Raw genomic sequence first — 25,738 nt, forward strand, 5'->3', positions numbered from 1 at the left:
GAGGTGGTGTACGGTGCAGAAAGCCCAGATGCACAAGTCACCTAAAAAGGCCACGTAAAACAAGGACAGCTGTTTTTTCATTGCAGGATGAGTGTGCAGACTACAGACGCCACATTCTTCTGTAAAACACCCTGCTCTTCTGAGACTCACAACTCAGCTCTACCTCCCTCTCCTACTCTTCACCTTGTCCTCCAGACAGTACTTCACTTTCACTGAAGACTCAAACACCCGGCTCTCAGGGTCCACCCAAGGTGCAAACCCTGGGCTCAAGGTGCAAACTCCAGGCTCTCAGCTCCTGGACTGATACACACATGAACATGCTGGTTCTTGCCAATCACTTTGTTTTTGTTTTGTTTCCAGGAGCCAATTTCTGCTTTTAGGGTCTTTTTGGTTGCCAATCAAGAAACTTAACTTGAACTATCTTAGGCAAAATGTAGGCATTTATTACCTTGACAATGAAAGGTTGCAAAGAATTGGGATAAGATTGGACCTCAGGGGGAGTTAGAGGTAGGACACTTTCTCTAGTTTTGTTGTTAGAATAAAAGTGATCCTTTTCCTTTAGTTTCAATTAGAAAACCTTAGGTAAGGACCCGGCCCCGCCTGGATCACATGCCTCACACTTGTGCCCAAACATATGAAGTACACATTGTGCAGATGAAGTAGCTTTGGCAGCCCTGCAAGAACCACATGGTGGGAGTGGGAGCAACAGCTCCCAGAATCAAGTGGCTGTTACTCCCAGAAGGGAGGGCAAAACAGATATTCTCCTTAATCACCCTCTGATTGTAATGACTGCACAGAACAGAAATCATGCGTAGAAATTGGTATCTTGGATTCTACTGCCAAGTTCTTAGGTTCTAGATTTACAACTCCTAAATTGTCAAAATTTTCTGCTGACTCTGAGAATCTCTCTTGTGTGCCCAAAGTCCAAAAAGAAAAAGAGATGATATAGGTTCCTCTTTGAGGAGTGAGGGTAGGAGCAGAGAGAGGAAACAGCATGAAAAAGCAATTGAGGAGAATGGAGAACAAGCTTACCAGGAAACTATAGTATGATTGTCAGACAATGCTGATGGAGGTGCTATAAACCTAAATGTTTGTGTCCCACCAAAATTCATGTTGAAACCTAATCCCCCAGTATGATGATATTTGGGGTGGGGCCTTTGGGAGGTGATTGGGTCATAAGGGCAGAGCCCTCATGAATGGGATTAGTGCCCTTGTAAAAGAGCCCTCAGTGAGCTCCGTTACCACTCCCTCCATGTGAGGACACAGCCAGTAGACAGCTGTCTATAAACCAGGAAGCAAGGTTCACCAGACACTGATGTCAGCAACTTGACCTCAGACTTCCTAGCCTTGAGAACTGTGAGAAATAAATGTCTTGTTTAAGCTACCCTCTACGGTAGTTTTTTGTTTGTTTGTTTGTTTGTTTGTTTGCAGTACGCGGGCCTCTCACTGTTGTGGCCTCTCCCGTTGCGGAGTACAGGCTCCGGACGCTCAGGCTCAGCGGCCATGGCTCACGGGCCCAAGCCGCTCCGCGGCACGTGGGATCTTCCCGGACTGGGGCACGAACCCGCGTCCCCTGCATCGGCAGGCGGACTCTCAACCACTGCGCCACCAGGGAAGCCCTCTACGGTAGTTTTTTATAGCAGCCCAAATGGACTAAGACAGTAGGTAATCATAAATGTATAGCAGATCCAATTTGTCTTACATGACTTTTTCTCTAGCAGTATTTGGCTGGTAGGGTGCAAACATGGAAAAACTGGATTGTGGCTTCATAACAGGGTGGAGGAATTTCTTTGAATTTTCTATGTAAGGTAGAAATGCAGATAAAGAACACAGTTCAGGGTATTGATAGAGAATGTTACGACTAGTAATAGAATAGACAGTAGAATCTCAGCTGGATACAAAGAGACACAAAGAAAGGCAGGCTCATGGATTGGGAGAAAGTAGATGAGAGAGAGCTGGGGGGGTTCCCATTTAGGTCAAAGAAGAGTGGTAGGGGGAATAGTTAAACACAGTAATACCAATATGTATTTATCTGTATACTCAAATAGAAAATATATACATTCCTTTACTAGGATAGCCCCTGCACTTACAAAGAAACATTCTTACTCAAAAAGGACATACACAAAATGATGTAGCTATGATACAGTTTATTCTAATGTACTAAACCAATAAAATAACAGAACAACTCATTTCCTTGGGAAAAAAAAGTTCTATATATGCAGGATTGGCTGGACTGACCATAATGTAAAATACATTAAAAATATTTAAGTACACCACACCTAATAAACCTTTCTGTGTAAACAGTAGATACTAGCTTTGCTAAATGACCAGACATTTGGAAAAATCAAAACACAGTTGTAAAACAGATACATAAGTTAAGGTTCCTGGAAACTTAGAAAAAGACTGAATTGTTATGTTTTTACCTGTACAAAAAAAAAATCTTCAGCCTTTCATTTTCACCTATATTTTCTTTAACAGAATTAAGCCCCAAATTTAAAGGCTTAAATTCTTTTGTCCTAATGCCTCAGGAATTTTAGATTTTCCTTCAAACCTGTTGCTGTCTAAAAAGGAGCAGACCATTTGAAGGGTGGGAAAAACAAAGATATACAGATTTCACTTCTGTGCTACTCATGTAGATTTCTGCTGAGGAAGAGTTCCTGAGTTGGCTACCAGTTCACTCAACTTAGTTCAAAAATATAATAGCTGGTTACAGGATTAAACTGGCATTCTTGTAGCCCAGCAGCAGCTCTCTTTATCACCAAAAAGCAGTTAGTGACATTCAGCCCTTAGCTTAATCTGCACAAATGCAATTTGGGAATTCTGTGGTATGACGTTAGCATATTTAAATGTAAAATGCACAATTCTGAATATGAAAGAATTTATTTTTTAAATATACAAGTTATTGTGTTTTCTCTATAATTACGTTTTCCATGAACAAATGAAAACCAAAGTGGCAAAAGGAGCTGAAAATTTTGAATGTTCCAAAATGAGAGAACTGGGAAAATTTCATATATAAAGACATGACTGAGGTAAGCTTAAATTGTAAGAATAATTGTTTATTATTGTATGTAATTGAACAGCAAAACAGCCCTGTCTGAAAGCACTGGATCAGTCTTCCTGAGTCCTTCCAAGTCATGATTCTACATGGCTACAAGGAAATATTTTTAATAAATGCAATTTGTCATCAAACAACTAGTTTTTACATTCTTAAATAACCAACTTTGCTATAGCAATGATTTAAATACATGTGCTATTAAAACAAGAGTTATAAACATACTCTGAATTTTTTTCTTTGCCTGTCAGATAATATTAAAAAGAGATTCCACAACTTCTTGATTCCCTAAGAACTAAGAACCAAAACACTAAACATAATAAATAAATATGAAACCTGGAAGCCAGGAAAAGGGGATAGAATACTGAATATAATAAACCAGTGTATTAAAAATCCAGTATTTCAGTATTAAAATGTCATCTCAATACAGTTAGGTTTATTGCTACGATAAATAAGCTTCATATTAAGGCACCTGTAATTACCTGTGAGAAAGATTTGGATTCAAAACAAAGGGAATATGCAATATAAAACTTTTTTCTTGCATTCTGATGTCACTACCGATATTTTATCAATTTTAAGTGTAAGTTTTTGTATGGCAGTAGATGAATGTCTTTGAACATATTTCCTGAATATAGTTAAAATGTTTATGATATTATGATACTTTAATTAATGTATATGGTACCTTAATTAAAGTATGTGATAGTTTAATGGGAAAATAGGGAAAAGCAAGTGAAGATGGATGGCAAAGGACTAAATATCAGAAATATGACAACTTCTAAGAAAAAAAAATACATTGTAGGGACAGTGAGTACAAGCAGATCTTGACCAAGTCATTGAACTTTGCTGAGCCTCACTCTCTCCATCTATAAATTTCAATACTACCTGCTTTGTCAAGCTCATAAGGCTGTTGTGAGATCAAATGAGGTGATGCAAAAACACTTGGCAAACTATGAAGCCTTGAACAAATAAATGGTATTATCATAGGCCAAAATAGCTCAAGTTTCTGATATCCTCTCTAACAGATAAAGTTATGGCCTGTTCCTTTTGCATCCACTTGAAAACTTCCAGTTTTAATCCATTAGATAGTTGTGGAATGAATGGAGCAAAAATGTATGCAAAGGGAAAATTTCTAAACCTTATTAACCAGAATTGTATAAAATAATTTGCTGTGAGTGGGGAACCCCACTGCTTGCTTGGGCTCAGGCTACCTCTTGACAGTTCCCTATGATAGAGGGAGCAGACTTCTCAGATGCTGGCCTTTCCTCAGTCTCCCTAACCATCTGCTATCATGCAGCAGGCATCGTTCCATAAAAGAATTAAATCTCATAACAGCATATAAGAGGTGTAGGAGTATAAGAAATATAGCTGAGGTCAATCATAGGTACATTACTCAGCTTGGCACAAAGTTGAAATGGTTCAATAATCCCTACCAGGTTCTCCCTTGCTTGGTCCACAGGCCCTTCCTCCATGTATAGAATGGTTATCTAGGCCAGATTTTTCCAACCTATGTTCTGAGGAACAATAGTTAGGTGAGATGTTAACAGGTGAAAAACAGACCTTTGTTAAGTAGGTTTGCAATATGCAGGGGGAAATCAGTTTATGTACTACAGAATTTCTCAGTCTTTGAGTCTCAGTCTACTGACTATACATTCTAAAGAGGAATGGAGTGTACAATATTTCCCAAACTCATTTGACCACAGAATCTCTACCCACCACCCCACAAAATATCTAGAGGGGCTAACAGCTTTTACAGTGCTCTTTGGGAAATGCTATTCTAGTTAATTCACCCTGGTTTTAAACATTCCAGGGCTATGTCTGGCTAAAATTACCCTTTTAATTTCTGAAGGAGCAGAAGCGTTTTGCTTACAAGGTCAACTATCATGATAACCTAGATTCCACTCCATAAGTATCCTGCCCAAAGCAACTTAGAACTAAATTTCCTTAACTGAGAAATTCAAAGAAGTTATTCTCATGTTAATGAAAATTATAATCTTTTTAAGGAAATCTTTATGTTCTTCCTAAAACATTAAAAATACAAAGATCTAATTCTAGATCTTAGGACCTAGAATCACAATTACTTTGAGGAGATGGGAGTATTTTATCACATCACTGCAATTAATACTATTACTAACAACAACAATAATAATAATAGGAGGGGGAGATGGAAGGAGGAGGAGGCTGCAACAGCAGTATTGGCTAAGAACTTATTTTGCATCTTAATCCTCATACACACTTTATGAATTTAGGACCTACTATTACATTCCTTTTAAAGATAAGTAAACTGAGGTTTAGAGAGATTAACTGATTTACCAAGGGTCACACAAAGTAGGACAGAATCTCAAACTCTTATCTGACCCTTCACGCCATGCTCTTAACAAATATAATGCCATCTTTTATTTTAGTGATGAAACAAAAGCATTTAGAGGTCATACTCTGACTGTTAAACAGGAAGATTAAAGCATATTTCTATAAATCCAACTTGATTGATATTTGGTTTTGGATTTCCTTTTGAGCAAAATCCTGTGCCCTAAAGAAGATATTTTAGTTTTTTTTTTTTAAGCAGAGAAAAATAGACTGCTATTTACCAATGATAAGTTTAGATATGTATGGGGAGGGTTTTAAAAATCTGCATCTAACGTGAAGACATTATCTGTAGTTTCCGCCATAACTGCAAAACGTTGATACTCTGAAACTCGTTTCTCAAAGAAATTTGTTTTCCCCTCTAAAGAAATGTTTTCCATAAAATCAAAGGGATTTTCTGCTTGAAAAACCTGAAAAGAAAAGAAATATTGTTAGACATTCTGAAGAAGCCAAATTATATCCCACAAGAAGAACAATAGATAACTCAGGTCTCCCAACACCTGTCTAGTCACCTAAAGATCACACTATTCCCTAGGGTCCTGGAAGCACTCAAGGCTGATACATTTTAAGATGACTAAGATCACCTATTAACCTCTTAAAGAAACTATATGAGCATCTCTGGTATTCTAAGAAGCAGAAAGGAGAAAAAGACTATTTTAAAATGGAAATGAAAGATTTAATGCCAAACTAAAATGACTAAAATGTCTTCACTGCGTGAGAAATCTAAAACACCATAGATATTATAGGCATTTTTCACAGGTATTACCATTAGATAGTCACATCTACATGATACTACAAAATATTAAATTACCAACAATGTACTGTGGACATAAATATGTTTCTTAGTTCATAAGAGAACATATAATCATCAAATTGATGTTAAGGAACCATGATTGGGGAAGACAGAATAAATGCTGTCCATAGTAACCCCAAACAAAAAGTGGCACATAAGTTGACAAAACTTTTTTACTGCTTCTGAATTCAAGAGGCAGGCTTGGAGATAAAGCTTGATGGAAATGGAGATATTTCTGTGATCCATGAAGAACAATAAAAGAGGATTTTTTTAAATTAGGAATATTCCAGCAGGAATTATGAATACCACAGATAAGAATATATTCAAATAACCCAATTAAAAATGGGCAAAGGATCTGAATGGACAAACGTTTCTCTAAAAAAAGATATACAAAGGCCAATAAGCACATGAAAAGATGCTCAAAATCATTATCCATTAGGGAAATGAAAACCAAGACTACAATGAGATACCATTTCACACCTACTAGAATGGCTGTAATAAAAAAAGACAACTTATTGTGGTCATCATTTCATGATGTATGTAAGTCAAATCATTATGCTGTACACCTTGAACTTATACAGTACTGTATGTCAATTATATCTCAATAAAACTGGAAGGAAAAAGGATAATAAGTGTTAGTGAGGATGTAGAGAAACTGGAACCCTCATATACTGCTGGTGTTAATGTAAAATGATGCAGTGGCTTTGGAAAACAGTATAGTAGTTCTTCTAATGATTAAAAACAGAGTTACTATATGACCCAGCAATTTCACTTCTAGTTATATATCCAAGGTAAATGAAGACATATGTTCACACAAAAATTTATACATGAATGTTCATAGCAGCATTATTCATAATAGCCAAAAAAGCAAACCACCCAAATCTCCATTGACTGATAAATGGATAAATAAAATTTGGTATAATCATACAATGGAATATTATTTGGCCATAATAAGGAATAAAGCACTGATACATGCTAACATGAACGAAATTTGCAAACATTATACTGGCTTTGTATATACCATATACCAGTATATGGTATGTATCATATATTGTATGATTCCATTTATATGAAATGGGATTTATAGAACAGGAAGATCTAAAGAGACAAAAAATTAATAATGCCTAGGGCTATGGTGGGGATGGAGGAAAGAAAAGGAAATGACTGATTGCTAATGGGTATAGAGTCTCTTTGTGGGGTGATAAAAATATTCTCAAAGTGTTGTGATAGCTGCACAACTCTGCAAATATACTAAAACCATTGAATTGTACATTTATTAATAGGTGAACTGCATGTTCTGTGATTTATATCTTTAAAAAGCTATATGTATTTTTTTTCCAAAAAAAGTTCATATGCTGGGTGTGGTTGAGTTGTGGAACTCTGTGAAATTGCCTGTCAGAAATACTGTTAAGAGGCAGTGAAAAGGTGAGTTATCACTCACAGCAGGATACAGTGGAAAGAGCACAGAACAACAGTCATAGATTCACTGGATTTTAAAACTGGGTACCTTCCAAAAAATCTGATCCAAATAATTCATGTCATGGACAAAGTAACTAAGACCAACCTAAATTAAGTAGCTTGGTTTTGACACATAGAAGTACTCAAATATTTATTGACTAAGCCAAAACTAAAAGAAAAGTTGAAAACAACATTAATGTGGCTTCTATTTAGAATTCTGTATAAATGACAACCATTTGCTAATTTAAATAATCTCTTATTTTACCAAAAACTATCATTATACGAGTAATTCTTTTTGTAGTTCCTTGAGTTCAAAGTTTAGTTCATGTATTTTAAATTGTCTTGCTTTCTTTTTTTTTTTTTTTTTTTTTTTTTTTTTTGCGGTACGCGGGCCTCTCACTGTTGCGGCCTCTCCCGTTGCGGAGCACAGGCTCCAGACGCGCAGGCCCAGCGGCCATGGCTCACGGACCCAGCCACTCCGCGGCATGTGGGATCCTCCCAGGTGGGGGCACGAACCCGTGTCCCCTGCATCGGCAGGCGGACTCCCAACCACTGCGCCACCAGAGAAGCCCTTGCTTTCTTAATAGACATTCAAGGCTACAAATTTTCCTCTGAGGATCTATTTGGCTGCATTCTACAAGTTGTGATATATAGTAATCTTAATGGCATTTAGTTTATATTTTCTATTAGTTTATATTTTCATTTTTACTCCCATTTTAAAGAATATAGTCTCAATTTCTAAGTAGATGGAACTTTTTGGTAATCTTTTATTGTTAATTTCTAATTTTATTGCATTAAATCTAAGAGGTCAGTATAATTTCTGCTTTTTGGAATTTATTGAGATATTTTGAAGGCCTGTGGAGAAATAATGTCTTATACTACATCCAGATTTTCTTCTTAGGAGGCATGTTTTATATATCTACAGTTAGCAAGTTCCCAAAGGAAAAACTAGACCCAGGGGTGTGTAGTTTTCCAATAAGCAGGAGAATGTGGATGAGTGGGTGTGAGGATATGGTGGTGGGTTAAAGGATAGTGAGTTCACTTTAAGGTTTAAGTAAACAAATTAACTTTCCTATAACAAACATATTGTATAACTTAGGAAAAAAAACAATTTCTTTTAATACATAGCTTATAAATTTCAGAGATCATATTAATGTAATTATAATCTTTATTTCTCTCATTAATGATCAGTAAAAAGAGAGGATCTTGCAACTAAAATATATAAATAGTGATATTTTACAGTTTATAATTACAAAAAATCTTTGCCCCATCTGACTTTTTCATCATAGTATTTTTGTAGTTACCAGAAAATAAATGTATTACCAAGAAAGGTAATGATTACCCCAGCATCATGGATTTCATAATTCTTCTCATTAATTTAAACTTCCATTTCCATGCTGAGAAATCAAAACCTATAATTTCTAATTAACATAATAGTACATAGTAAATTTCTGTGAATGTTCCACTTATGATGAATACAACATGACCATTTAGTGTTCATTTACTGTATGTCTGACACTATTTTAAGTGCTTTAAGTATACCAACTCATCAACAATAATTTGTAGTAAGGATTATTATTACCTTCACTTTACAGATGAGGAAACTAAGACAGTGGTTAAGCAACTTGCCTAAGGTCACATTGCTAGAAAGTGGTGGAATCAGGATTAAAACCCAGGTAGTCTGGCTGCAGCCTCCACCCCTTAAGTCATGTGAAAAGCACACATCAAAATTCAGGTACATTATCTCTGATAAACAAAATGACAGAAATAACTTAAAGACAACTGAGTTCAAAGAGTCAAATTATGACAGTTAATGTCTTCCTAATAATGATTTCCTATTTAAAAGCATTAACCCACAAATTATAACATAGACACATGGGGATTTATCTGAGGGTAAACATATATTTGCATATTAAATCCAATTACTTAAAGATAGTCCTGTTAAATAGATACCTACAATTATGTATTACAATGTAATTTATTGAGCTTATTAGTTCTAAGATTTATCAGCATGTACTTCTGTTATGAATTTCATTTAAGTTTCATTTAAGGATTTTATAAAATCAATTTGTTGATGTAAAATAAGGCTGTCGTGGACAATTTTAAAAAATAGACTAGTATGTTACAAAAGCTTTCAGTGAAATATAGTATGTATTTTAGAGGCCTTACCTGACTATAACATTTTAGCTAGCAGTAATACGTTTTAAACACCTTACCTTTGAGAATCCAAGTTCTGAAAGCAATCTGTCAGCTACAAATTCAATATACTGTTTCATCAAAACACAATTCATTCCGATGAGGCCAACTGGCAAGGCTTCTGTTAAAAACTCCTGAGATATAAAGAAAAACAGAATAAAGTAGAAAGAAAGAACAATAAATTGTATGTGTTTTCCAAATAAAAAGAGGGTTCTAATTTTATTAATCTTCTAAGTCACTGATCTTGTTCAAGGAAAGTACACTAGGATAAATTCTTTCAACATGGCAAACAATGCTCATTTGCTTAAAAATGTTTGGGGTGTTACTATTCACATTATTATTTCACATTCTCATATAGCCAAAGTAAATTGAAACTATTACACTACCGGTATTTTTTAAAGTAGCACTTGGAGGACCTGAATTTATATGCTTTCTCAGTAGAAAAAAAGGAGATACTTTGTTCTGAAATACCCAGAAAAAGATTCACCTAAGATGATTGTTGTGGAGAACATGACTATGAAAGGGAACTGGGAAAGAGAGAAAGCTCAATTAATAGAGAAAATGAGAAAGAAATAGAAATGGATCTGGGAACTGGGAGATAAACTGAATGCCAATTATACTCAAACACAGTGGTAAAATTTTAATAAAGAAAAAAAAACATATTAACCATTTGGATTTAGTTCTAAAAGTGATTCAAGATTTCTGCCTTTTCTCTCTTTCCAATATGAAAACTATGGCTGTTAAAGTATGCATTATTAAAAAGAAGTTTAAAAACTTATTTTATTTTTCAACTAGTTCTTTAAAATGATAAAAGTACATTCTAAGTGAAGCATCCAGGTCTTTCTAGTTAGAGATCTTTACATGCCCTAAATCATACTTTAATATTCACTAATTCATTTATTTATTCATTCTGTGAACATTTGATGCATGCTTCAAGCTAGATACACTGCTAGTTTAAGAATACAAAACAAGAAACCATCACTGCTCTCTAGCAGCTAAAAACCTAGAGAGCTAAGATAATTAAAATAGTTTGTTATGGCATGAAATTTGACAGATCAATGAGACAAAAAAATAGTCCTGAAACAAATTATAGTATACATAAGATCTTAATATATAATAAAGACTGACTTATGAAGTTGACATAATAACTGCAATATATCATCTATTGGTACTGCCAGGTTGACCATATAATATTGCTGATACCAATTTTGACCTACAAAATGGCAATTTCATGTGTCAACCTAATGAAATAATGGTACAAACATCAAAGAAAGAGAGATGTGCTAATTATGTAAGCTTTCCTGCTTACCTGCTCAATTTCAACAGCATTAACAATGATCTCCCTAACCCTTTCTTCTGAAGGCTTATTTACTAAGTATTGAAACATCAGGCAAGCAAAGTCACAGTGAAGCCCCTAAAATAGAAGAAAAATATCACTGTCAAAGGACGTTTAATCAGCTATTTTCACACAGTAACGTATCAGGCATTATATAAAGCAGTTAGGAATGCAACACTGAACTTCTGGAAGACAGAAGAAGGATGAACAGGGCCAGGAACTTCTTTTCAAGTCTTATTAAAATGCCAATTATAATAACCTATAATGAAAAATTTTCAATGCCAGCAAATCTCAGTTCATTAACATGAAAGAAGAATTAATTAACAACAACAACAAATCTGCAACCAAAAGCATTTTGGAAAGGAAAACAAAGAAGAACCAAAATGCAAATTTGCTCATTTTTAGTGTTTTTTAAAAAATTAAGAAATGATTGAAAAACAATTAAGTATTTAAAGAACAGGTGAAACTCAGAGATTTCAAAAACACAAGTTATATTAAACAAGAATGGCTCAAGATAAAAATAAATTCAGGGTAATGAAAATAGAAACTGAAGAATTAAGGATACCATCTGAAGCTGTATAAGACAGAAATGACATTGCAGATAACTCAACGACAAAAGAAAGCAAAACTGTGAAATACCTTGAGAACAGAATACTTATGCAAATATATGAAATGATATAGAAATTAAATAATTGGAGAACAGGATAGTTATGCAAATATATGAAATGATATAGAAATTAAATAATTGGAGAACAGAGCAAGGAGGTTCAACCTACAATAATCGGGATTTCAAAACACAGAACAGATGGTATAAAGCTGAAAACAGCAGACGAAAATTTCAAAAAAAAAAAAAAAGAGAAAGGTCAGAGACATAGAAAGATGATGGAGTTCTAAACAAAAGTAACAATTAGAGACTGACAACAAGGCAGAGTCAATTAACATTTCTAAACTACAAAGAAAAAGAAATGAATCTGTAAGCTGACAAGGGAGAAGAAGGTGGAAGGAATACACACTTTAGAGGATTACAGATCAGAGCTGCTTAGCTTTTTCTAAATGAAACAACAAAAACCCAGACAATTGAAAGATAAGACTCAAATCAAGGTTTGTATTCCAAGGATTATTTACTTAGTTAAATTGTCATTCCTAGAAGAAACCATTAGGAAAAAAACCTCTTTAAATAGCTAATCTTAGAAAATTTACTAGTGAAACATACCCCCTCCACTTGACTCAAGAGGATATTTCAAATTACCAAAGGCTGAATTTCAAATGAACTGCTGAAAGGTGACAACGTAGTGTTGATTAGAACCGATAGCTAGCTACCTATTACAGAGATGAGTAAGTCAAAGGCAGGCACTTGTAATTGTTAAATCAATAAGGGAATAAAATTAATTTTGAGGTTTAAAGCGACTCTAATCAAAATCCTAGTGGGTTTTTTTGTTTTTTGTTTTGCGGTACGCGGGCCTCTCACTGTTGTGGCCTTTCCCGTTGCGGAGCACAGGCTCCGGACGCTCACTGTTGTGGCCTCTCCCGTTGCGGAGCACAGGCTCCGGACGCGCAGGCTCAGCGGCCATGGCTCACGGGCCCAGCCGCTCCGCGGCATGTGGGATCTTCACGGACGGGGGCACGAACCCGTGTTCCCTGCATCGGCAGGCGGACTCTCAACCACTGCGCCACCAGGGAAGCCCGTGGGGTTGTTTCTAAGTTTAAAAATTAATCTGGAAGACTAAATGGGCAGAATCTTTTAAGAACACTTTCAAAATAAAAGTTATGAGATTTAGCCTACTAATTATCGAAACACAAAAAACTACAATAATTAAAATAGTTTATTATGGCATGATATTGACATATAGGTTAATGAAAAAGAAAAAGCCTGAAACAGATTTTAGTATACTTGAAGTCTTAATATATAATAAAGAAGACATCACAAGTCAATGGAGGATTACTTAAAGAGAATTGGAAAAACTTCCGAAGAGTGTGTGAAATAAAATTAAGTTACATTCTAACTTATCCTATGCTTTATTTATATTACATTCCGTACTTGTACTAAACAAATTTCAATGGCGTTAAAGAGTTAATGTTCAAAAGCCAAAAACAAACTATTTAACTCATCTCTGAAAGTAGATCCCACAAATTACAGGGTTTTGTACATTAAAAGAACAAACAGGGGACACACAGTTTTTGAGGGCAGGAGCCCACTGTGTCCCCCTTTGCCTGGCAAAGTAATAGAGCTATCCTTTTCGACTTCACCCAAAACTCTGTCCCCTGAGATTCGATTTGGCACCGGTATACAGAGAGGCCAAGCTTTCAGGTAACAATTTTGGTGATCACCAGGGGACCGCCTCGGGGACGGTCCGGGGGGGTGTCCCTAGAAGCCAGATCACCTGGGACCCTTGCCTGGAGGCCGAGCCCCCAGTCATAGCCCGTCTGCCATCCTGGCAGCTGGAACTCTGAGGTGGGAATACACAAAGGAAGAGGGACCATCCTAGCAAGTGCCCGAGGCCATTTTTGCCTTGAGGACATTCCTCTCTTCCTCTCTTCCTCCTGCCTGGACCACTCTGGACTTCCTACTCCTAGGAATTGTTTTGGGGAAGCAGAAAAGATAGCGTCTGATGTCACAACACCTCTGCCAGAATCTGGGTAAGTCCCTGGGAGTGCACTCCCAGGCTCCTTCAATTCTGTCCCTCTGAGGAACTTTTGGTTCCATCTGGGGAACGTTTGGTTCCCATCTGGGGATTTTCTGTTTCAGAAATCCCATCTGTAAGGCGCCACTTAGACTAAGGTCATGGGATAAGTAGGACTTGGAAGCAACCACTCTGAGCTTTATGCTGTTTTTTTCTGGCATAAGGCTTCCATCTGCTGGCGAGGGTCCTGTTTTGTTTTCAGTCCGCTCGTGAGTGTTCTATCAATCAAAGATAGGAAGTGCTCCTTCTCTTTTTCTTCTCTTTCTCCTTTTCCTTCTCCTCCTTCCTTCCCCGCCTTCCCCTCCTCCTCCTCCTCTTTCTCCATCTGATAGCCCCCTGGGGAAAATCTTGGCAGACGCATCGACCTATAGTTCTAAACCTATAACTAGGAAAAAAATGAAATTCTATTGTAATTCTGTTTGGCCAACGTACATTCTTGAAAATGAGGGAAGATGGTCTTTGAATGGTAGCCTAAATTATTATACTATTCTCCAGCTAGAGCCGTTTTGTCACAGGAATAGAAAGACAGGAGAAATTCCATGTTTCAAGCATTCACGCAGTTACATAATAAAAGTGAGCAGCTAGGTAACAAGCTGATGGTACAAAGAGAAAGGAAAGTCATTTTGCCTAGAGCTGGTTGTTTCTGAAGGGAAAGGAAAATAAGGGAGACTCAGAAAAGAGTTGTACATGTTTTGTTTGTGGGACCATGTTTGTTGTATATATGTATGCATGTCAGTACTTACATTGACCGGTTGAGACATCTTTGAATAACAGGGCTCACTAACAGGGCTCACGTGTGACAACACCAGGGAATCCGTCCTATTGTGTCTGGTTTTGCCTGTGGCAGAATGTTGGCTGGGATTTTCCCTTCTGGACTAGCCTTGTTATGGGTGATCAGAGCTCTGTTCCATCTTATAACACCCCACCCAGGGTATTTTTACAAAATTGGGAGATCTTCAGCTATTCCCCCATGAAAAGGAATTGTTATTTCTCTCCCCCTGTGCCTGGGCCTGCCAGAACACTTATTTTATCTAGATCATCTCTAGTTCCTGAGACTAAAGAAAAAGGCAGGGAAAGAAGGCCTTTTTAATCTCAAGCAAAAAAACCTGAGATCTCTGGTTCAGTCTTTATGTAAAAGTTAACTTGTAAATGAGCTCTATCTAATTGACTTAAAAGTAAGCACTTACAAATTATATCTAAATGTCTAGAAAATTGGTCAAGATAAATTTTAGGACCACATGATCTGGGAAATATTCAGTACTGAATTAATATCTCCTATTGAAGGTGGCTTAAGCTTGTTGGTTTGATTAATATAGACATGTCTTTAGAGTCATCAATGTTAAGAAATGCAAGTGAGATAAGAGCTTTTGGGTAAACTCTTTAGGAATAATTCTCCATAAGAAAGCAAATGTTTTTGAAGTTGTGCATGATCAGGATTTTCAAAGATTGGATTAAATCTAGTTGGGTAAATGGATTTTGTTGGGAGTGGGCTAGGGCAAGACCAGATTCCTATTTGCCCTTGAAATCTTTTCACTTTGTATAAAATGAGTAAGTATTGTTTGGCAGTTTCTAAAGGTTCTTTTGACCTCCAGCTAACTTTGAGATTCTTCAGAGGGCCCTTGAGGCATCTCAGAGAGAAAATATTTAACTAGGATTATTTGGTATGTTAAATTAAATGTAATCAGTCAAGTTAAATGTAATCCTGGTAATTGTAACCAAGTTTCTTTACCAGTTACATTGCAGTCAGATGCTTAACTGAGCCCTTTTAAGTCTTTCTGTTGCTGTACTCTGATGCTTTTGCAAAGGTGCTCATCTTCAAGAAGACTTACGTGAAGAACCCCTTTTGACAAATACAGATCTCTGATAAATTTCATATCATACAGCTGAGCTGGTTAAGAAATTTAAAAATCTTAATGGAGAATCTGATGGCTTCATAAAAAGTTAGCAAAAGGATTAGTTACTGACTGGGCTGGTAAATAATGTTTATGGTTCTCCCAGACATAGGGAAGCCCTTCCCCTCAAGCTACTTATGACCTAGAACAACTGGGCAAATTACACCTCTGTAGGAAAAATTGAAATATTCTTTTATCTCTGCCTGGTCCCTCCAGAAATTGGAGACTCTTGGGTTATGAAAATGAGGGTAATTTTAGAGGAAAGGATTAATGTTTAATAGATATGAAATTCTAGTTCTGTTAATTGAAGTTTGAATTTATGAAAGTTATTGTGTTAACCACACTTTTGCCCTGATGTTTAGGAGGAAAGGAAAACTACCCAGTGAAGGTATCAGAGTGTAATTACTCATCATGCACCACTGCTTGTTTTAGGTCTATTGCTGAAAGCACATGTACAATGCTTGTGTGACAATTGGGTATAAATTATAAAATGTATAGCCTATAAAGCATGTCCTCATTAACATACCTCTGTGCTTGTTCACTATACTTGATTAGTTTTCCCCCAATGTGGATTGACTAGGCAAATACAAAGGAGGCCTAGCACCAAGGGACATGATCTACACCTGGGGCAAACAGCTGAATCACCCTGGCACCAAGGGACAGATATTTTGATCATCAATGTCTTCTACTGAAAGACTTGCAATCAAAAGGAGAAATGAAAGAAAAAAATCTGCATATATTGAGGTATGAGGAAGTCACTCTGGCCTATACATGGTTTAACTTTAAAAAGCGGTAAAAAGCGGCCTGTTTTGTGTCCTTTCAGACATGCATTGTACATCTGCTTTACCATTGACAAGGGGAATGCATTTGAGAGTCAAAATGGAGTAATTATGATAAAACTACACGACCATTGTGGATGTGATTTCAGACACATTCATTCCTGTATTGTTGCAAACTTGGAATTTTCTGAGCTATGTCAAACTCAGGGATGCCACAAGGATTTAAAAATTCCCCCACCCTCTTCAATGAGATTTTGGCTAAAGATTTAAGAGGATTACACCTGGATCAAGGTTGAGTAGAAGCCTTTCCAGCCAGAAGGGAAAAAGTAGTAACAGTAAAAAAGAGAAACATCTCTAACACAGGAAGAAAAAAATTAAACAGTATGTACAACTGATTGGTCAATTGTTAACTGTATGCATGGATGAGTTTATGTTCCACAGGTCTCCCCCTCACCTGGAAGCTCTCTTGCATCCCCTCAAAGCAGAAGACAAGGTGCTGCTGAAAGTATGGAAAGAACAAGGACCTAAGCAGCAGCTTAAAGAGAAACAGAAGGGATCCTAGGAAGGGATCCTATGACATTCTTCTTACTACTCACTTCTCTCTAAAATTGGATGGAGTAAAGCCATGGTTACATCACACCAGAGTAAGAAGATTACCAGAGACTGACCAGCCAAGCCTGCTTACAGCCAGCACGAGCAGACTCCCGAGAAGCGGACATCTCACCCTTTGGGAAACTTAAGTATTTGTTCCGACAAGCGGAATGAAAATTCTGTTTTTCCAGCCTTTCTCATACCTTCTACCTACAGATTCATATGCTGATTCTTTTTGATAATTCTAACTGCTAGATATGTGGTCAGCTTCCTATTTCCAGGTCTTCAGGATTGCCTTGATGGGTTTTCCCCATACAAGGAATAGTTTGGAAACAACTGGCTACAACAAGTCTCTCCTAAGTACCAGTTCCAAATTGGCCTTCAGACCTATTCTGAATTCCTAAGGGAATGAGATACATTCTGTCTACTAAAGTTCCAGTCATCACTCTTACCTCTAACCAGAGCAAGGAATTGAGATCTTAATCATGTAAGACTTGGATCCAGGATGTGGAACTCAAACATTTTTAATTCGGTATCTATTCATATAAGATTTGGATACAGGATGTGGAACTCAAATATTTTTAATTCGGCATCTATTCCCCAAAAATTAGGCAGGACTATGCCCCATCTGAGCAGGAAGTAGTCAGAACAGTCATTGCCCACTTCCCTGAAAGATCTGGGGAAAGATAAAAACCGAAGTGAGGATTAAAACCAAGTCTCCCTAAAACAGGGTTCCTCCGTTTATGATTAACATCTCTATCCAAAATGATTGTTCCCTTTCTTGTCCAATATCTGTCCTCAAGATTGAGGAGTATCAAAGAAAAGGGTGGAGTGAAACTGAGTGAGGCCCTGTGGGGCTCCCAGGCTTGGAGGCCCTTTTGTCCCCCATTTCTTGTAGGCAAGACTCCAGCCTCCATGACCTTCCCTGAGTTCCAAAGGGCAGATTCGAACAGAGAAATGTAGTTTTCTTCAAGGTCAGGAGCCCACTGTGTCCCCCTTTGCCTAGCAAAGAAATAAAGCTATCTTCTACTTCACCCCCCCAAAAAAAGGAAAGAAAAAAAGAACAAACAAAATTAAAGGACAAACTGGGAAAATATTTGCACTAAATATAATAAAATTCATATTTTATATTATATTCATGTGATAAATATAACAAACTCAATAAACAAATACTTATTAAAAGAGCCCAATCAGTTACTGTGCATTGGGAATATATACCGACGGGAATAAAAGCAAAAGGCCAGAACAGGTAACTACAGAAAAAAAGACAAATGACTAGTATCACTATGAAAACAATGTTCAATCTAAGCAGTAATCCAAAAAATGCAAGTGAAACTAATAATGAGATACTAACTACTCCTATCAAATTTATCCAATATTTAACAAGTAAATCTGGTAAGGGTATAGTAAGAAAAGACATGTTCATACATTGTTAGGTGGGGCTACAAATTGTTATCAGATTTCTGGAAAGCAATCTGCAAGTGAGTATGATGGCCTTTAAAATGTTCATGCCTTATACTCTAGTAGTTTTATTTCTAGGGAATCTAGCTTAGGAAAATAGTATGAAATTGAGACAAAGCTTATATACAAAGATAGTCATTTTGCATTATAGCAAAACAAACAAACAAAAAACCAGGAAACAACCTAAATTTCTAATTATAGTCAAATAAATGATACATGTACTCATTAGGATCTGTAATATATATCTAACAAAACTGTTTCCAGGGCTTCCCTGGTAGCGCAGTGGTTGAGAGTCCGCCTGCCGATGCAGGGGACACGGGTTCATGCCCCGATCCGGGAAGATCCCACATGCCACGAAGCGGCTGGGCCTGTGAGCCACGGCCCCTGAGCCTGCGTGTCCAGAGCCTGTGCTCCACAACGGGAGAGGCCACAACAGTGAGAGGCCCACATACCAAAAAAAAAAAAAAGAAAAAACTGTTTCCAAAAAATGCTTAATGTCATAGAATAATGCTCATAATATTCTGCTTAGTGAAAAAAGATGATCTTAGCTCAAAAAAATATGAAAAAAGCAGAATATCTCAACTTATAAAAATATGTTTGTATATATTTACATAGGTTTAAATGTAGGAAATTGTCCAGAAGGAAATACAAAATATGGAAGGTGGCTATCTCTGTGTGTTGAGACTGAATGATTTTATTCTCTTAATTCTCTATAATAATCATATATAACGTTAATAATAAAAATTATTAGAAATTTAAAGACACAAAACAACACAAAGTAATTATACAAAGCATTTTTTTTTCTTTTGGCCACGCCACACAGTTTGCAGGACCTTAGTTCCCAACCAGGGATTGAACCCGCTCCCCCTTAGCAGTGAAAGCACAGAGTCCTAACCACTGGACCATGAGGGGATTCCCAAAACGTGCTTTCATACATATTGTTTCATTGCATTTTAACAAAAGCCTGTTAAGGTGTATAACTGAAGAAACTGAGACTCAGAGAAGTTAAGTAACTTGACAAGGTCATTTTAGAAATAAGCTGAGGAGCCAGGATTAGTCAATCAATGTGACCCGAACGGCTATAATGGTCTAACACTGAGAACACAAAGATAAATGACAAGGTTTCTGCACTCAAGAAACTTGAGTCCAGTAGAGGAGAGAGACAAGTAGTGCAATAGAAAAGTACTAGAGCTAATCAATGAATTTGGTAAAGTAGCAGGATACAAAATTAATGCACAGAAATCTCTGGCATTCTTATACACTAATGATGAAAAATCTGAAAGCGAAATTAAGAAAAAACTCCCATTTACCATTGCAACAAAAAGAATAAAATATCTAGGAATAAACCTACCTAAGGAGACAAAAGACCTGTATGCAGAAAATTATAAGACACTGATGAAAGAAATTAAAGATGATACAAATAGATGGAGAGATATACCATGTTCTTGGATTGGAAGAATCAACATTGTGAAAATGACTCTACTACCCAAAGCAATCTACAGATTCAATGCAATCCCTATCAAACTACCACTGGCATTTTTCACAGAACTAGAACAAAAAATTTCACAATTTGTATCTTAACACAAAAGACCCCGAATAGCCAAAGCAATCTTGAGAATGAAAAACGGAGCTGGAAGAATCAAGCTCCCTGACTTCAGACTATACTACAAAGCTACAGTAATCAAGACAGTATGGTACTGGCACAAAAACAGAAATATAGATCAATGGAACAGGATAGAAAGCCCAGAGATAAACCCACACACATATGGTCACCTTATCTTTGATAAAAGAGGCAAGAATATACAGTGGAGAAAAGACAGCCTCTTCAATAAGTGGTGCTGGGAAAACTGGACAGCTACATGTAAAAGTATGAAATTAGAACACTCCCTAACACCATACACAAAAATAAACTCAACATGGATTAAAGACCTAAATGTAAGGCCAGACACTATAAAACTCTTAGAGGAAAACATAGGCAGAACACTCTATGATATAAATCACAGCAAGATCCTTTTTGACCCACCTCCTAGAGAAATGGAAATAAAAACAAAAATAAACAAATGGGACCTAATGAAACTTCAAAGCTTTTGCACAGCAAAGGAAACCATAAACAAGACCAAAAGACAACCCTCAGAATGGGAGAAAATATTTGCAAATGAAGCAACTGACAAAGGATTAATCTCCAAAATTTACAAGCAGCTCATGCAGCTCAGTATCAAAAAAACAAACAACCCAATTCAAAAATGGGTAGAAGACCTAAATAGACATTTCTCCAAAGAAGATATACAGATTGCCAACAAACACATGAAAGAATGCTCAACATCATTAATCATTAGAGAAATGCAAGTGAAAACTACAATGAGATATCATCTCACACCGGTCACAATGGCCATCATCAAAAAATCTAGAAACAATAAATGCTGGAGAGGGTGTGGAGAAAAGGGAACCCTCTTGCACTGTCGGTGCGAATGTAAATTGATACAGCCACTATGGAGAATAGTATGGAGGTTCCTTAAAAAACTACAAATAGAACTACCATATGACCCAGCAATCCCACTATGGGCATATACCCTGAGAAAACCATAATTCAAAAAGAGTCATGTACCACAGTGTTCATTGCAGCTCTATTTACAATAGCCAGGACATGGAAGCAACCTAAGTGTCCATCAACAGATGGATGGATAAAGAAGATGTGGCACATATATACGATGGAATATTACTCAGCCATAAAAAGAAATGAAATTGAGTTATTTGTAGTGAGGTGGATAGACCTAGAGTCTGTCATACAGAGTGAAGTAAGTCAGAAGGAGAAAAACAAATACCGTATGCTAACACATATATATGGAATCTAAGGGGAAAAAAATGTCATGAAGAACCTAGGGGTAAGAAGGGAATAAAGACACAGACCTACTAGAGAATAGACTTGAGGATATGGGGAGGGGGAAGGGTAAGCTGTGACAAAGTGAGAGAGTGGCATGGACAAATATACACTCCCAAATGTAAAATAGATAGCTAGTGGGAAGCAGCCGCATAGCAAAGGGAGATCAGCTAGGTGGTTTGTGACCACCTAGAGGGGTGGGATAGGGAGGGTGGGAGGGAGGGAGATGCCAGAGGGAAGAGATATGGGAACATATGTATATGTATAACTGATACACTTTGTTATAAAGCAGAAACTAACACATCATTATAAAGCAATTATACTCCAATAAAGATGTTAAAAAAAAAAAGAATTGCAATACATGTTATGGGCTCTAAGGTAGGGACAAGTTCGGTTTCAAAGGAATACATAGAGCACAGAGTGGTCAGTTTTACCTAATTGGGGTAGGAAAGTTTTAAGTGGCAACTTGTGAGAAGGTAATCAACAGATGAAAAAAAAAATGGTAGAAAAGATGGAAAGAGTGTTGCAGACAGAGGGAGACAAGATTTAGTTACTGATTGGATATAGCTGAAAAGAAAAAAATAGAAGCAATCAAAAATGACTCCCAGATTTCAAATTCGTATGACTGGGTAGAAGGTAGAGGTACTCAATGAGACAGAGAAAACAGGAAGAAGAACACATTTCAGGAGAAAGATGATGAGCTTGATTTCTGAAATACTAGGTTTGAGATATCTGTGGAGCCTTCCAGGAGAAAACGTCTATCATGCACTTGAATTTATGGGTTTGGAGCTCAGGAAAGAATAACCAGGCTAAAGATAAAGTTTTAGTTGTTATGAGCATCTAGGTGGCAGCTGATTCCATGGGAATAAATAAGATCAGCCAGGAGGTCATGTATAGGGAAGGAGAGCAACCAAAGTGGGAACCCAGGAGTACATTGGTACATAAGGATGGGCAGAGATTGAGGAGGAACAGTAAGAGAGGTAGGAAGAAAACACAGAGTCTTAAAATCCAAGGAAGAAATGACTTCCTGTTTTATTTTAATTAACAGGATATTTGTGTCACCATAAGCATTTTCAGCAGAAGGAAAAATAAATGAACAGCAGCTATGATTACAAATATAACTAGAAGAATACTTCATTCCTTACCTCATCTCTGCTGATGAGTTCATTGGAAAAAGTAAGTCCAGGCATAAGTCCTCTTTTCTTTAGCCAGAATATAGCAGCAAAAGATCCCGAGAAGAAAATTCCTTCTACAGCAGCAAAGGCCACCACCCTTTCCCCTGGGAGACAAAAAATAGTTTCACTTTCTGAAATATCATATACTGCAGACATTTTCAAGCTTATATATGTATAATATATACTTTTACATATATATTTCTTTTTCTTTTTTTTTTTGCAGTATGCGGGCCTCTCACTGTTGTGACCTCTCCCGTTGTGGAGCACAGGCTCCGGACGCACAGGCTCAGCAGCCATGGCTCACGGGCCCAGCCGCTCCGCGGCATGTGGGATCTTCCCGGACCGGGGCACAAACCCGTGTCCCCTGCATCAGCAGGCGGACTCTCAACCACTGTGCCACCAGGGAAGCCCTACATATATTTTTTAATAATAATACCACAACTGTTTTGCCAAGAAACACAATCAACAAGTTAGTGCCACGGCCAAGTCTTCAGAGAAGGAAGTTTGCCACCTCTACCTACTAGAGCAGAAAGGTATGTCAACTTCAGGTCTTATGTCCTTTGTTTTTCTCTAAAGCCAATGTTTCTCAAAATGTGCTTCTCAATCCACTTGTGAGAAAATCAGCTGGGTATAAAATGCAGATCACTCTCTGGTGAGGACCAGGAATCAGCAGGATTTTTCCACAAATTCTCCAGATGATTTTATGCACACTGAGAACCACTGCTTTTCTCATTCTTGAAATGAACTGAAAGCAATGCAGACATATATGTTTCTTCCCTGATACACTACATGCTTGCCCATATCTTACACTACATCACTGGTTCTCGACGTGTGGTCCAGGGATCCCTGGAGATCCACAGACCCAGGAGGTCTGTGAAGTCAAAACTATTTTCATAGTAATAATAAGGCACTATTTATCTTTTTTACCATCATTCTCTCATGAATATACAGTGGTGTTTTCCAGAGGCTACACAACATATTCACAACAATCTGAAAAGCCTGGTAAAATACTTCTCCTTTTTCTAACTACATATCTGAAGGAGGTTGGATTTTCTTTATATACTTCAACCAAAACAACATTCTGCAACAAATTGAACGCAGAAGCAGATATAATCCAGTTATCCTCCTATTAAGTCAGACATTAAAGAGATTTGCAAAAATAAAAAACTAGGCCATTCTCATTCCAGTGAGAATGGAATGGCCAAAACGAGGCCATTCCAATTGTTTGGGAAAATACAGTGTTTCTTTTCATAAATATACATTATTTATTTCAAAATGCAATGGGTTATTACTGTTAATTTAATATGCATTAATAATTAAATATTTTGAAAGTTTCTTGGTTTTAATTTCTAATATGAAAATATCAATAGATATAACCAGTCCTCAATAATTTTTAAGAGTGCAAAGGAGTACTTAGACCAAAAATTTTGAGACCTCTTTCCCCACATGATGAATAAAACCAGAAAGTAAAGACAATCAATTGTGAAATAAATAAGAATAAGAAAGGTACTTAGAGCTATTTAAATTAAATATCTGAATTTTTAATTAAATGTAATAAATAATTATTAACCAACTACTATATTATAAGAGACAATGTTAATCGCTTCTGTAAAAAAATGTTATTGGATCTCAACTCACCCAAAAGTGTGTCTGCGTTTAACTTATCTGTGAAAAATAAGCCTGTTATTGCAAACTGCTTCTTGCCTTAGTTGAGTGCACTAATTTACATATTTGTTCCCTGAAAAATGTTAAGACTTTGACTTGCTTTATTTTAGGGAAAATAAACATTACTGAAAGCATATAGTCTTGCTCTAATATTCTTGTCAGAGTCTATGTGACTGATTCTTATTTACCTGTAATTATGCGCTGACATTTAACCTTTCAACTTTCCGTTTAATAAACAGAAAAATAGCAGATTTAGATGACTTTTTCACCAGTTTCTAATTAATTCTTAGGAATAGTGATACTACACCATATAAAATAGAGTTGTATAACCCAAGGCAAATTTGATCATATATAAATTAAAGCTACATACCAAAAGTAGATTTTCTATCTGCTATCCATCGCAAGGCCCAATCTGCTTTTTTCTTAACATATGGCATTGTTTCAATTGCATTAAATAAAAATTCCCTGTAAAAACAAAAGATTAGAGGCAAAGTTATTCACTTGGTTTTTTGGTTTTTTTTTTTTTTTTTTTTTATCTTTGGCTGCGCCAGATGGCTTGCAGGATCTTAGTTCCTCGACCAGGGATTGAACCCGGGCCCTCGGCAGTGAAAGCACCGAGTCCTAACCACTGGACCACCAGGGAATCTCCAATTCACTTGTTTTTAATCAGACTATATTTGATTCTATGCAATTCTATGGTATGCAACAGACCTGTAGTTTTTCTGTATTTTTGCATGTCCATAAAATATAGAAGTGAAAGTAAAACTCAAATTAGTGCTTTGGATCTGGTCTTATACAAAATTGACTAAATTAGAATATTTAATTTCTAAACAGAATGTGCGAACAGTTTTTTAAGATATACTATCCAAAGATTTACTGGTCCTATACAAGTTTTTTTTTAATCTAACACATTATTAAGCAATAGAAAATATTGTACTCCTAAACTTCCATATTTGAATAATCTTTCCCTAATATTTAGTTCCCTAATATTAATATAATAAAGCAATAGGATAAACCTTTGTAAATAAAATCCCAGCAGTAATACCTTTTCTTAGGATCTCTGATGTAAGTGTCTATTAGCAAACTGTACATCTCTGAGTGAACATTTTCGATGAGAATTTGAAAGCCATAGAAACAGCGAGCCTCTGGAACCTGCACCTCCTGACTAAAGCGCTCCACCTAAGAAGATAAGGGAAAGAAATATATCCAATTCTATGGGCTCTCATTAAACACTGCAAATCAGAATCTGGACATCAGAATTATCACTTAAAAATCACCTGTCATGCCACAGACAGGTCAGAAAGACCTTATGAATTATTTTAAGCAGCATTGCTTAATCCATCAACCCTCCACAATTAGTTGCATACTATATTCTTAAGCAATTAAATAAACTGAACTATTAGGTGGAGATACTGCCTAT

General features: G+C 36.6%; 1 protein-coding gene across 1 annotated transcript in view; it reads right to left on the bottom strand.

Annotated features, from left to right (window-relative positions):
• Positions 1–3,035: 3,035 nt before the first annotated feature.
• Positions 3,036–25,738, bottom strand: part of RRM2B (ribonucleotide reductase regulatory TP53 inducible subunit M2B) — a 34,976-nt gene continuing 12,273 nt past the window's right edge. Inside the window, exons 4-9 of the mRNA XM_060115642.1 lie at positions 25,364–25,497; positions 24,689–24,783; positions 22,624–22,757; positions 11,170–11,274; positions 9,881–9,994; positions 3,036–5,823 (exon numbers count right to left, since the gene is read on the bottom strand). Of these exons, the coding sequence (XP_059971625.1) occupies positions 5,671–5,823; positions 9,881–9,994; positions 11,170–11,274; positions 22,624–22,757; positions 24,689–24,783; positions 25,364–25,497 (735 nt within the window). The 3' untranslated portion in view covers positions 3,036–5,670. The remainder of the gene's footprint in view (positions 5,824–9,880; positions 9,995–11,169; positions 11,275–22,623; positions 22,758–24,688; positions 24,784–25,363; positions 25,498–25,738) is intronic.

Source organism: Mesoplodon densirostris, chromosome 13 (genome assembly GCF_025265405.1).
Source record: "Mesoplodon densirostris isolate mMesDen1 chromosome 13, mMesDen1 primary haplotype, whole genome shotgun sequence".
Taxonomy (NCBI): Eukaryota; Metazoa; Chordata; class Mammalia; order Artiodactyla; family Ziphiidae; genus Mesoplodon; species Mesoplodon densirostris.